General features: G+C 44.5%; 1 protein-coding gene across 1 annotated transcript in view; it reads right to left on the reverse strand.

The window, feature by feature from the left end:
- Positions 1–387: 387 nt before the first annotated feature.
- The window catches only part of LOC121328789 (plexin A3-like), a 99,599-nt gene continuing 88,161 nt past the window's right edge, over positions 388–11,825 (reverse strand). The window contains 8 exon segments of the mRNA XM_041273844.1: positions 388–2,024; positions 2,254–2,404; positions 4,969–5,181; positions 5,792–5,961; positions 6,174–6,364; positions 7,408–7,504; positions 7,776–7,879; positions 9,232–9,391. Of these exon segments, the coding sequence (XP_041129778.1) occupies positions 1,929–2,024; positions 2,254–2,404; positions 4,969–5,181; positions 5,792–5,961; positions 6,174–6,364; positions 7,408–7,504; positions 7,776–7,879; positions 9,232–9,391 (1,182 nt within the window). The 3' untranslated portion in view covers positions 388–1,928.

Here is an 11,825-nt window from a genome sequence, read left to right on the forward strand (position 1 = left end):
TGGCGTGACTGAAATGTTTAGTCTGTGGAAAAGAAACTACTGTTATGTACAATTGTGTCTTTCTAAGCAAGTTGCACCAAATAAAAAATCAACATCTCAACCAAGTGTGTGTTTTGCGCAAAAGTGGGGCTCGGGGGGTGTGGTTTTGTTTTACTCAACTAGGTCACAAGTGTGTAACTTCAAATAATTGAGGTCACCATTTGGCAGGCACAGTAAGACCTGACTTTGTTTCTACCAGAAACTACACTAGTTTTATTTCTCTGATTGATTGGTCCTGCTAAATGCAGCAGTTTCCCCCAGGTTGAACAGGCAACTGTTATTCCATGCTTGAAGCAAGCCATAAAGCAGTTGCACACATCTACAGAAAATGCATTAACAACTGCTACAGTGGCTTTTCCTTCAATAATTGCACCCACATTCATTTTATTTGGCCATTCTTGCTACATTGATCTCATCATGTACACTACATTGGACCAAAACCAAATAAGGTGCACATATATACACAACACTCAGTGTGTGGCACACATTGCCAAGAAATATTTCCCACAGATCAAATGAAGACACAAAACACATTACATTTGGAATCCTTTGTAAAAAAAAAAACCCCCAGGGTGTGTAGGCAAAGCAACAAATTACAGCTTTTGTTCAGGAAAACAATGCAGAAATTTGTGAAATCAATGTCTTCTGCAATCCACAGGGGGGCACTATACATCCTTTATTAACCCCCTCATGTACAACCACCCTATTTTCAAGGAGCTCAACAGCACACCCCATTTTAAAACGCTATGCATTCATTTCAAGGCACCAAAACAACTCATATTGCAACATTACAAGTTACTCTTTCAAAATAAATACATAAGATCAATAGATATTAAAAAGAAAATACATACATACTCGCTATAATTCAGCGACAGGCCACACAGTATTTTGCAGCCTACTCACTGTAAACTGTGACTAGCACGACCGCAGAGTCGTTCGATTCCCGTCGACAGACGCTGGATTCGTTGAAAGACGGCAGCCGTTTCCCCCCAAAACTCTGTATTTTACCAAAATCCTCATCGTTGGGTTTTGATGGACGGCAATGAAAACACATACTTAAACAGCTCACTTTTAGGAGCTACTGGTTGCCCATAGAACTAGCCACACAAAACCAAGGGACCCCCCTACAATTCACATCTTCAGGGGTCACCTGTGGGCCCTTATTCAAGTTTTTAAAAAAGGCGCTACAGTGCAACCAAAAACCCGCCTAAAAACTTCATATTAAGCTCTGGTTTAAATTTCACAACCTGCTATCGCTGAACTCTTATGGGGAAAATATTGACCCTTTCCAGAAAATAGTACAATATTATTTCTATTTATGGTTGCTGCAGGCCAGGTATTTCATACTGATCTTGGTCGAGATTATTATTTAATTTTTGTTTTTTACAAATTTTGTTAAATTCAATATATAAAACTAAGTATAGTGCAACTTTATAGAGAATTTCTGGTACCACTACAGACCTACTGATCATCCACCGATATATATTCACTACAAAAACAACAATTTCATTTCAACTGACTGACTTTTTTAAATATAAATTCCCTTGCACTTTTCCCCGCACCCAAAACAAATAGCCTGGAGAAGGCATCGAACGTGGACGCGTTTCTCCCCTTAAAAGGACCGTGGTCCGTCGATGCTAACTGGAGGGTCCGTCGACTTCCAACATCCCCAAAAGTCTGCTTCGTTCCCAAAGAGGTCCGTCTGTACGAAATAGTCCTTTGTTTTCAGAACCAGGGCCGCAAACTCAGATGAGAAACCCAAGTTGGGCCAACGTGATCTTCTCTACAGCCCAGACCTCCCTCTCTCTCTGTCGGTCGGTCTGCGGTCTCTCAAGTCGTGTTGTATGGCACTTTGCTGTAGGTCAGTCTCGCTGTGACCGCTCCCAAGCTCAACTGCTCCCGGACATCAGGCTAACAGCTTGCTCCAGCTTCTGTCTCAGCTTGTGTTTCCGACAGTAAGCGTCGCGATCCAGCGAGGTCAGGATCTGCGCGGATAGAAGAGAGCAGAGTCATTGACCGCAGGGATAGAAAGAAGCCCCTTGTGGCATTGCAGTTGGATCCATTCCTGCTTTTACTAGTTTAATAAGACGCACCTGAGCTTGTTCCCCACACACTGTGGCCGATCAAGCTCGTAGTAAAACCTGGAATGGGTCAAACCGCTACGCATTTTGCAGATTTCTCCTCCCTACATATGATGTGAATCTTGACCCCTACCTCCTCTTTGTATTTGTTGACATAAAAGTACAGCTCACTGAGCGCGCTCAGAGTGTTGAACTCGTTGGCATGGAGACGGGACTGCTCTACCAGGTAAGCGTCCATATCCTGGTCACTGATGGCTGGCATCTTGGCGATATCTCTGTAATATCTAAGAGCGAGAGGAGGGGGAAGGGTTTCAGATTATACAATCTCATCATGCGTACTTCCATTAGCTATTCCACTCTGCGTAGTTTTGAAAAACACCTTTAACAACCACAATTTTTCATTTTAAAACTGATGATGCCGTTTCACCGTACATGTTCAGTTTTAAATACCATCTTTAATTAAAATATATCAGTTTAATGTGCATTCAGGTATCAATCTGCACCTATCCCTTCAGTGAGAATTACTACACAATATAGAACAACAGAATAATAAGAAATGCAACAGCATTTGTTAAGGAAGCAGTCAGTAATACAATGTCAGATATCTATTATTTATTTTCTTCATGTATAAAATGAGCCCCACATTAAGTAAATCATTGAATTGCCGTGTATCTATCTATAGCCTCTCCAGCTGCAATGCACACAGCATTAGATGCTTCCATTCTCTGAAAGTTGAAAATTTCTCCTTCCCAGTGTTATTTTTTTTTTTTTACAGTTAAGAACAGCAGTGAGGGAGTTTTTGGTTTTAAAATGTAATTTTCTCCAGTCGTACCTTTCTGTCCGCGTGTATTAAATATTCTCACAAAGCATGAAACGCGGGAGTGCAGAAATAAAGGAGGTATATTACATTATACCTAAAAGCCCCGGGAGCAGTCACACTGTTTTCTGTGTGGCCGTCAATTGTATTTTGGTTATATAGAACAGTGTTCTACTCTAATTTACCAGTCCGCAACGTGTTTAGCTGTAATCAGATTAGTCTCTGCACTCTGCCTGAGTGAATGACTGACAGTCTATTGTTTTCAATCAGCCGTTTGAAGGCTGGTGCCCGCCTGCCAGCTGCGTTGCTTTGGTCAGTCAATTAGCATCAGGACTAGTGAAAATAAATACCAGAGACCGTGGAGTTTTACTACGCAACAAAAGCTGGCTCCTGACGGTGTTCAGGTGTTTGACAATGTATTGCACCTAGCAGCCATCAACTCCTGGGTGCTTTACCAAGGAGAGAATATATTTTGCAGTTAGCACAGGAACTTCACAAGAAGCATTTGGAACAGAGGGAGACTGCCAAGAGTGCACCCGCAGCTAAAGCTGGCAACCCCGCTGAGAGCCGCAAGAGACGCCAATGCCACGTTGGCGAGTGCAATAAAAATAAAACTTCGGGCAGCTGTGCCCTGTGCAGAAAGGCGGCGTGGAGAAACGCATTAACTGTGTTGATTGTGAACAGCCTTAGATTCAAGATAAAGGAATACCCTTTTGTCAAAATAAATTAAGACTTTTTTTTTTTTTTTTTTTTTTTTTTATAACTTCTTGTGCTGGGCGCTTCTGCAAAATGTTTCTTTTTTTTTCCCCTACGTTGCTTTTGCTCATCTGATAATAAACCAATTGCTGTTGAAAAGTAAAAAAAAAATGTATTGCTATCGTTTCAGTTTTATAAATGTGTACAGTATGTTATAAACTGATGTCTGTTCAGATATATTTACATTTTCTTATTTTGATTTGTAAAATAAATGTGTGTGTATATAGAATACGCTTCAGGCGTCTGTGGCGTACTCAATAAAAAAAACAAACAATTACATCCGGCTGTCTCTCCTTTCGTTATACTATTTACAGTGTTTTGAATACAGCCGTCACTGTTGCACGGTTTCTAGGTACGAGTATATCTCCAGTCCTTCTGCTGTTAAGGGGAGGGGTTTAATTAAACTGAACACTCAAGTCGTTTTATGCAACCAGCCCCAGATGTTTCAAAATCCGATACACATGTTAACTATGAAAGGTGTCGAGCAAAAAACATGTTTTTGAAACACTTTTGTTGCCTCTGTTCGCTTTGAGGTACGGATTTTATGGACTTTCTTAAATCGTCACAAATCTAATTAGAATCCAACTGTATACATGGATGGAAGTTTTAAGAAAACGCAGGATATTTCCGATGGAAACTAGTCCAAGTACGATTTGAAGACCGGACATTTCTGCGATAGAACGGAGACCAATCCAATATAGTGCTTTACCCAAGTGTCAGATTACTATCCTATACCTCGATTCAGATTCCCCACAATGTGCAATCAGCCTTTCTAACAGCTCATCCTCTTCTGTATTACCAGTTTCTTTTGCAGGCATTATTTGAAATTCTCACATCATTTTAAAGCTGGAAGACATTTGCTGCTTCACTATGGGCTGTATTACTTTTAATTATCCCTAACTAGACAAACGGATGCATGCAGATTATTATTTTCTAAAACCATGTGCAGGAGAAAAGGGTCAAAGTGTGCACATGTGCAGGATGCTATTTCGATAAGTTTTCCGAAAAATGTGTTGACACGATACACATTTTGTTAGTTTTCGGAATTTATTTGGAAATTTCCAGGTGCCGTTTTCCGAAAACTGACTTTCGGAATATTCCGATACATTTTCCGAAAACTGTTTTACATGACTTTGGATATCGGAATTAGTTTTCTGAAAAATATCGGAATTCTTATGCTCATGTAAAGGCGCTGAATGATTTTTCTCCTTCCTTAAGTATTTCTAGCGATTGCTGATTCTCCTCGGATCTGGGAGCTCTAGGCGTCAGGCTCACCTCTCCACCCAGTTCTTGTAGTTGGGGATGTCTTTGGCGTAGAGCAGCTTGTTGGAAGGGGAGTCCTTGCCCAGCCGGTGCTCGGAGGTGGAGCAGGAATCCATGAAGGTCTGAGCCACGACAGAGAGGCAGGCGTCCGTGATGCTGCTCTTGTGAATGTCAAACACAAACTGCGGGTTCTTGATGACGTTCACCCAGAACCGCAAAGGGAGGCTGGCGAGAGAAACACAGTCCGGAGAACGGAAGGAAAAAAAACTCTGTAAAACATGAGTGTGCTGGCAAGAAATAAAAGTTTTGCTTTAATGAAAAATCTGCTAGGCATACAGCTCTGGCTACGTGTTTTGCATCACACTCTATAGAACAAACTAATTCGTTAACATCCTGAATTACGTTCCGCTTTGTAGTTTTCCCGTATGCTTCAAGGAAAACGGGCAATGTGACATTTCAAAATTTAACGTGAAACACTGTAATAATATGGCTTCCAGTACACTTTAGCAATATCATTTGTAGTTTCTTTCATTACATCTACATTGTGTGTGTGGGTATATATATCTATTTTTATTGTAATTGTACCTCAATCCAAAAATACTAGGTGATGCAAAACTTTTAGACCGAGCTGCAAAAGACTTTCAAATTGACTGACTGACAATCTACATGGATTTGAAAGCATACGATTAAAAGAAACAGGATCTTTTCATGTCCCGGGAAGGGGCGAAACCAGAACGATCCTGGGGAAACGGGGACAGAGGGCAAACCAAGTTGAGCCGCGTAGGAAATTGAAATGATGGCGAGATCCTGCGGGGCGGGGCTGAGCCTTGCTCACCAGTTGCTTTTCCAGGTGTGTCGCACGTCGGGGTCACTGATCTGTCTGCGGTCCGCCTGCTCGTCCAGGAAATCAAACATGTACTTGATGGCCAGAGGGAGGGCACTTCCTCTGTGCGCTGTGCTGAATACCGTCTCAAACAGGTCATCCACAAACTTCTGCAGCGTGCCCTGAGAGAGGAAAGACAGAAAGACTCTGTTGTGAAATGCGTTGTATGACAATTCATTGTAGAAGGAGGGAGAGCTGCATAGGAAGAGCTTGGTTCAATCTTAAATTAAAGGTCTTGGCAAGACATAGGCAGGCACTGGGGGAGAGATTCTCAAGCTAGAGCTCAAGATACAGCTTGGCATGTTCGATGTCCCGCACTAGTCCTGGTGGGTACCTTGGTGGCGAGCAGGCGGGTGAGGTAGATCTCGGACACCATCTTGCTGCCGCGGTCCCCCTCCCGGTGGTCCGAGTGCTCGTGGTTCTTGACGAGATGCCACAGCTTGGTGCCGCTCTCCTGGTCAGGGGTGATCATGGGGGCTCGCGAGCGCAGGCTGTCCGGACTGCTGGAGGTGCGCAGGAGGCTCTCTGAAACACACGGGGCAGCATCACACAGCTGACACTGACAAACACAGATTCTACAGCTCTGGCCCAAAGTTTTTTTTAAGTTTAAGCACAACTACACGAGCATAATTTTGATCTTCAATTTAACATCATGCAACCAAAGAAAACTACAGTCTACCGGAAGCCACAGTAGTAGTTCATGTTAGATTTCAATATGTCGCATCTTTCAGCTTATGTCAGTTTTGATATGTGAACGTAACATTATGCAGCAGGTTTCACTCGACTTTATGAAGGAACATTAATTCATTCTACCGGGTGATGCAAAACTTTTGGCCATAGCTGTACAAACACACACACAGCACGGTAAGTCACTCTAAAAGCAGGCTCACAAACAAACCATTTTGCATTTTACTGACAAACAATATAACAAAAAACCAAGCAAAAGGTTTCATATAGTGAGCTCTTGCACTGAATGTATAGGGAAGTAATGTTAAAACTGTACAATGCATTAGTAAGACCTCATCTTGAATATTGTGTTCAGTTCTGGTCACCTCGCTACAAAAAGGATATTGCTGCTCTAGAAAGAGTGCAAAGAAGAGCGACCAGAATTATTTAAAAGGCACGTCATATGCAGGCAGGCTAAAAGAATTTAATCTATTCGGTCTTGAACAAAGAAGACTACGCGGCGACCTGATTCAAGCATTCAAAATACTAAATGGTATTGACAATGTCGACCCAAGGGACTTTTTCGACCTGAACAAAGAAACAAGGACCAGGGGTCACAAATGGAGATTAGACAAAGGGGCATTCAGAACAGAAAATAGGAGGCACTTTTTTTTTTTTTTTTTTTTTTTTTTTACACAGAGAATTGTGAGGGTCTGGATCCTTCAAGAAGCTGCTTGATGAGATTCTGGGATCAATAAGCTACTAACAACCAAACGAGCAAGATGGGCCGAATGGCCTCCTCTCGTTTGTGAACTTTCTTATGTTCTTATTCTATAGGTACACTGGCCTGAATAAGGGGAGTCTACATTGTGCCATGCAATATAAGGAGATTATTGACTTACCGTATCGACTAAGAGACCTAGTGAAGGTGAAGGAGTTGGCAATGTTATAGGCGGATACCTGTTTCTGAACCAGCGCCACCAAAGAACCGTCTGACACCTGCCGGCAAAGAAAAGCACAGCTTAGTCTTCCAGCAACAGATTTGCGAATGCAGCCTTGTATTTGAAATATGCTCAAAGTCAGGTGCAAGTCACCGAGTTACAATTTCATAACAAGTTAAATTTAGCTTGCATTTAGCAGTAGCACTGTTGGGGTTCTCCATCTAGCTGGTCAAGTTAAGGGTTGACCAGAGAAGTCTCTTGTAAAAGGTAGGCTTGACCCCAGATTGGCTGGCGCTGCGAGTTTGTCTCGCTCTGTTCTCTGAAGGTACCTGGTAGTGCGCCAGCGAGTTGAGTCTCTTCCAGTCGCTCTCAATCTTTGTTGTGACGTCTTCGTCTTGGAGAATGACTCGGGTCAACCTGCCCTGCCGCCACTCTGGAGGAGGAGACGAGGAGAGTTCAGAGTGACTGCCGAGAATCAGCTACCCAAACGAGCCAGGGGCAGGGAGCGCAGATGAGATCAAGACTCCCACTGCATAGCACTTTGACCGATTCCTGGTTTTATCACGAGTTTAACAAGACACATCTGAGCTTGTTACCTATACACTGACACTAACCTAGCATGTACTAAAACCTGGCATGGGCGAAACCGCTATGCAAATGGAGTATTATTTCCATCCCTACATTACTACTAAAATACATGCTTGCGATACCAGGGATGGCAATAAGACTCCCACTACATAGCAGTTCGATCCATTCCAGGTTTTACTTGATTGGTCACAGGGTATAGGTAACAAGCTCAGGGTGTGTCTTATTAAAAACTCTTAGTAAAAAACGAGGGATGGCTCAAACTGCTCTGCAAAGTCTTATTTCCATATCTGGGATGTAAGGTTGCTACGTTTGTTAAGGTTGAATCCGATCAAATGACTTAAAATAAGATTATTAAAACGCAATGAAAAATGTGGTGTAATTCCATCACTGCGATGGAGAAATCAATTTATCTTGGGTTGTTTTTTATGATCTGTCCAAATGACCCTTTAAGTATTGATTCTGTGTATTTCAAAAGATTTTGCTGCATGGTAGAGGGCTAATAATCTCACATGGAATTATGCAGGAAACGTAAATCTATAAAAAAAAAAATTGGTAATATAAATCAATGCAGGATATGATAGGTCATTTTTTTTATTATGTAACTAAAAATGTATTGTGGTTTGTACTGTGCTTTTCCCATGGTTATATTATGCATTTACCATACACTGGTTTGCCATGTTTATTAAATGTACCATGACTTGCTGGTCTTCACAGTGCTTACCTATGCTTTCACTGTGTTTTTACTAAGGGAAACTTGTATAAGGACTGTACACTGACTGCCACTTTCACTTTGCATCTTCTGTACCGATATCCTGCAGTGTCCCTGCTCTCTCGTGCGAGAGTGTGTGTGTGTGTGTGTGTGTGTGTGTGTGTGTGCACGCACGCACCCTCACCCCTGCACTCTGGGGTATGTGTGTGTGTCCCTGCTTTCTGGGCTGTGTGTGTGTGTGTGTGTGTGTGTGTGTGTGCGCCCCTGCACTCTGGGGGGGGGTGTGCGCGCCCCTACACTCCGGGGTGTGTGTGTGTGCATGCACCCCTGCACTCTGGGGTGTGTATGTGTCTGTGTGTGTGTGTATGTGTGTGCCCCTGCACTCTGGGGGGGGGGTGTGTGCGCCCCTGCTCTCTGGTGTGGAGGTTGACTGTGTGTGCGCCCCTGTTCTCTGGTGTGGAGTCTGACTGTGTGTCTTCCTGTCTTACCCAGGTCCATGTCCTCTGCCAGGGGTCTCTGTGAGAAGGGGATGCTCTTGTGCACAGCGTCCAGCAGCTTGTCCTTCACCTGGGTCACTGTGTCACAGTTCAGCACCTTGACTGGGACCTCGGAACCCGGCTCCCCCCCTGGAGGCAAGCAGTTCAGAGTCTGGGAGAAGAGGGGAGAGGGGGTGGAAGGTTTAGGGAAACCTGGAATTAACAGCTTTGTTACGTTATAAGGACGAGACTAGACCATTCTACACGTTACTGCAGTTGTTTTAATTTTAAAAAATCAATAGTTGGTGGCTTACTGGCTTATTGACAGTATTCTGGGAGATGGTTCCTGTCAATCTGCTTCCCTACACTTTGCGACGGTCAGAACGGTACTAGTTGACCAGAGGCCAGCTTCTGCGCTGGACACTAGACCCGTCCGTGCGCACACACAGAAAAAATAAAATAAAATCATGTAACACAAACCAATGATGATCAGATTCCTACCATCTTAATTGTTAGTAGTTATAATAATAATAAAAATCATCTTTATTTTTATATAGCGCCTTTCATAGCGGACCACCCTCGCAAAGCGCTGTACAAGATACGAGACTAGGGTGTGTGAACTATGCATCAGCTGCAGAGTCACTCACAACAACGTTTCACCCCAAAGACGCAGCACAAGGAGGTTCAGTGACTTGCTCAGGGTCACACATAGCGAGTCAGGGGCTGAGCTGGGATTTGAACCTCCTGGTTACAAGCCTGTTTCTTTAACCACTGGACCACACAGCCTCCTGTTAGTTAGTGTCATCGCATCACCTCGGTTGTAGTATTAGTTTTATTATTTGTTATTAACTCAGAACTAAGTACGATTCTCAAACGCCAAACAAATCAAAAGCCAGCTCAACTGAGTAAATACAAACAAACACGAAACTAACTCGGGATCAAAAGCAACACAAACTTAAAACCGACTTATCTGACATTGTTTCCGAGTGAGCGGGTGCCGTTTTCCTTCTTTGCAAGTCTGTTTGTAACTCCAAGCTGTTAAGTCAGTCTGGAATTCACCGCGTCCCTAAATATTCTAAGCGGTATGCTGGCCAACTGATAAACGCACCCCGCGTTCTTTTATGCAAAACTCTCGTCCGGCTTTGGTTCGTGATGCTTTGACCGTCGCTGGCTTTAAATCAGCTGTCAAAACCCACCTGTTCTCTTTTGCTCGTCATGCTCTTGAAGCCTGATCTCTGCTATTAGCTGCTGCTACTATTTCATGTATTGTTACTATCATGTATTCTGCACTTTCCACTGTATTTATTGTACTATTTCATGTATTCTACACTTTCCACTATATTTAATGTATTATGCATTGTTTTTTACTGTATAACATGTATTACGCATTTCTCTATTTGAAGTATTATGGATTTTCTTGTATTCATTGCATCTTGTAAAGTGCATTATGTTCCACTATGAAAGGCACTATATAAAATAAAAATTGCTTGCTTGATTGATTGACTAATAGAAAAAGCACAGAGTAGTTTTGACTTTGTTTAAAGGGATAGGCGGCATTTTTGCCTGCCACAGCTTCAGTCCAAATCTGTATTTTGATACACTAAACTATAAAATGTCTGCAATTCTCCTTTAAAAAGGAGTAAAACTGTCAAGTTGCACACTGAATTAAAATGTGCCCAAGGAATGACTTGCCGGTCTAGTTACAGTAAAGATGTCAGCTGCACTTTACGTGTTGTCAAGGAAACTCGTAGCTTTCAGTTAACAATTTTGGTGTTGGAGTAAGTTCAGTCTCCGTGCCTCAAGCCTGCCCTGGACTGGAGGAAGCACCCTTTCTCTTAGGGGGGGGGGGGAGGGAGGGAGGGGGGGGCAGTTCAGTCTCCGTGCCTCAAGCCTGCCCTGGACTGGAGGAAGCACCCTTTCTCTTATGGGGGGGGGGGGGGGGGGGGGGGGGAGGGAGGGGGCAGTTCAGTCTCCGTGCCTCAAGCCTGCCCTGGACTGGAGGGAGCACCCTTTCTCTTAGGGGGGGGAGGGAGGGAGGGAGGGGGCAGTTCAGTCTCCGTGCCTCAAGCCTGCCCTGGACTGGAGGGAGCACCCTTTCTCTTAGGGGGGGGGGGGGGGGGGGGGGGGGGGGAGGGGGGGGGCAGTTCAGTCTCCGTGCCTCAAGCCTGCCCTGGACTGGAGGAAGCACCCTTTCTCTTAGGGGGGGGGGGGGGGTGAGGGAGGGAGGGAGGGGAGCAGTTCAGTCTCCGTGCCTCAAGCCTGCCCTGGACTGGAGGAAGCACCGGGGGGGGGGGGGAGGGGGGGGGGGGGGCAGTTCAGTCTCCGTGCCTCAAGCCTGCCCTGGACTGGAGGGAGCCCCTTTTCTCTTAGGGGGGGGGGGGAGGGAGGGGGCAGTTCAGTCTCCGGGGGGGGGGGGCAGTTCAGAGGAGGGTCCAGTCCCCACGGGCCCCCTCCGGGATCCTGACCTCCTTCGTGGGAAAGAGAACGCCCCCCCCCCCTAGGCAGTCTCCCTCCCCCAAAAGACTGCCCAGGCCTCGCCCCCCGGACTGAGGGGGCAGTTCAGTCTCCGTGCCTCAAGCCTGCCCTGGACTGGAGGAAGCACCCTT

The sequence above is a fragment of the Polyodon spathula genome, chromosome 16 (assembly GCF_017654505.1).
Source record: "Polyodon spathula isolate WHYD16114869_AA chromosome 16, ASM1765450v1, whole genome shotgun sequence".
Taxonomy (NCBI): Eukaryota; Metazoa; Chordata; class Actinopteri; order Acipenseriformes; family Polyodontidae; genus Polyodon; species Polyodon spathula.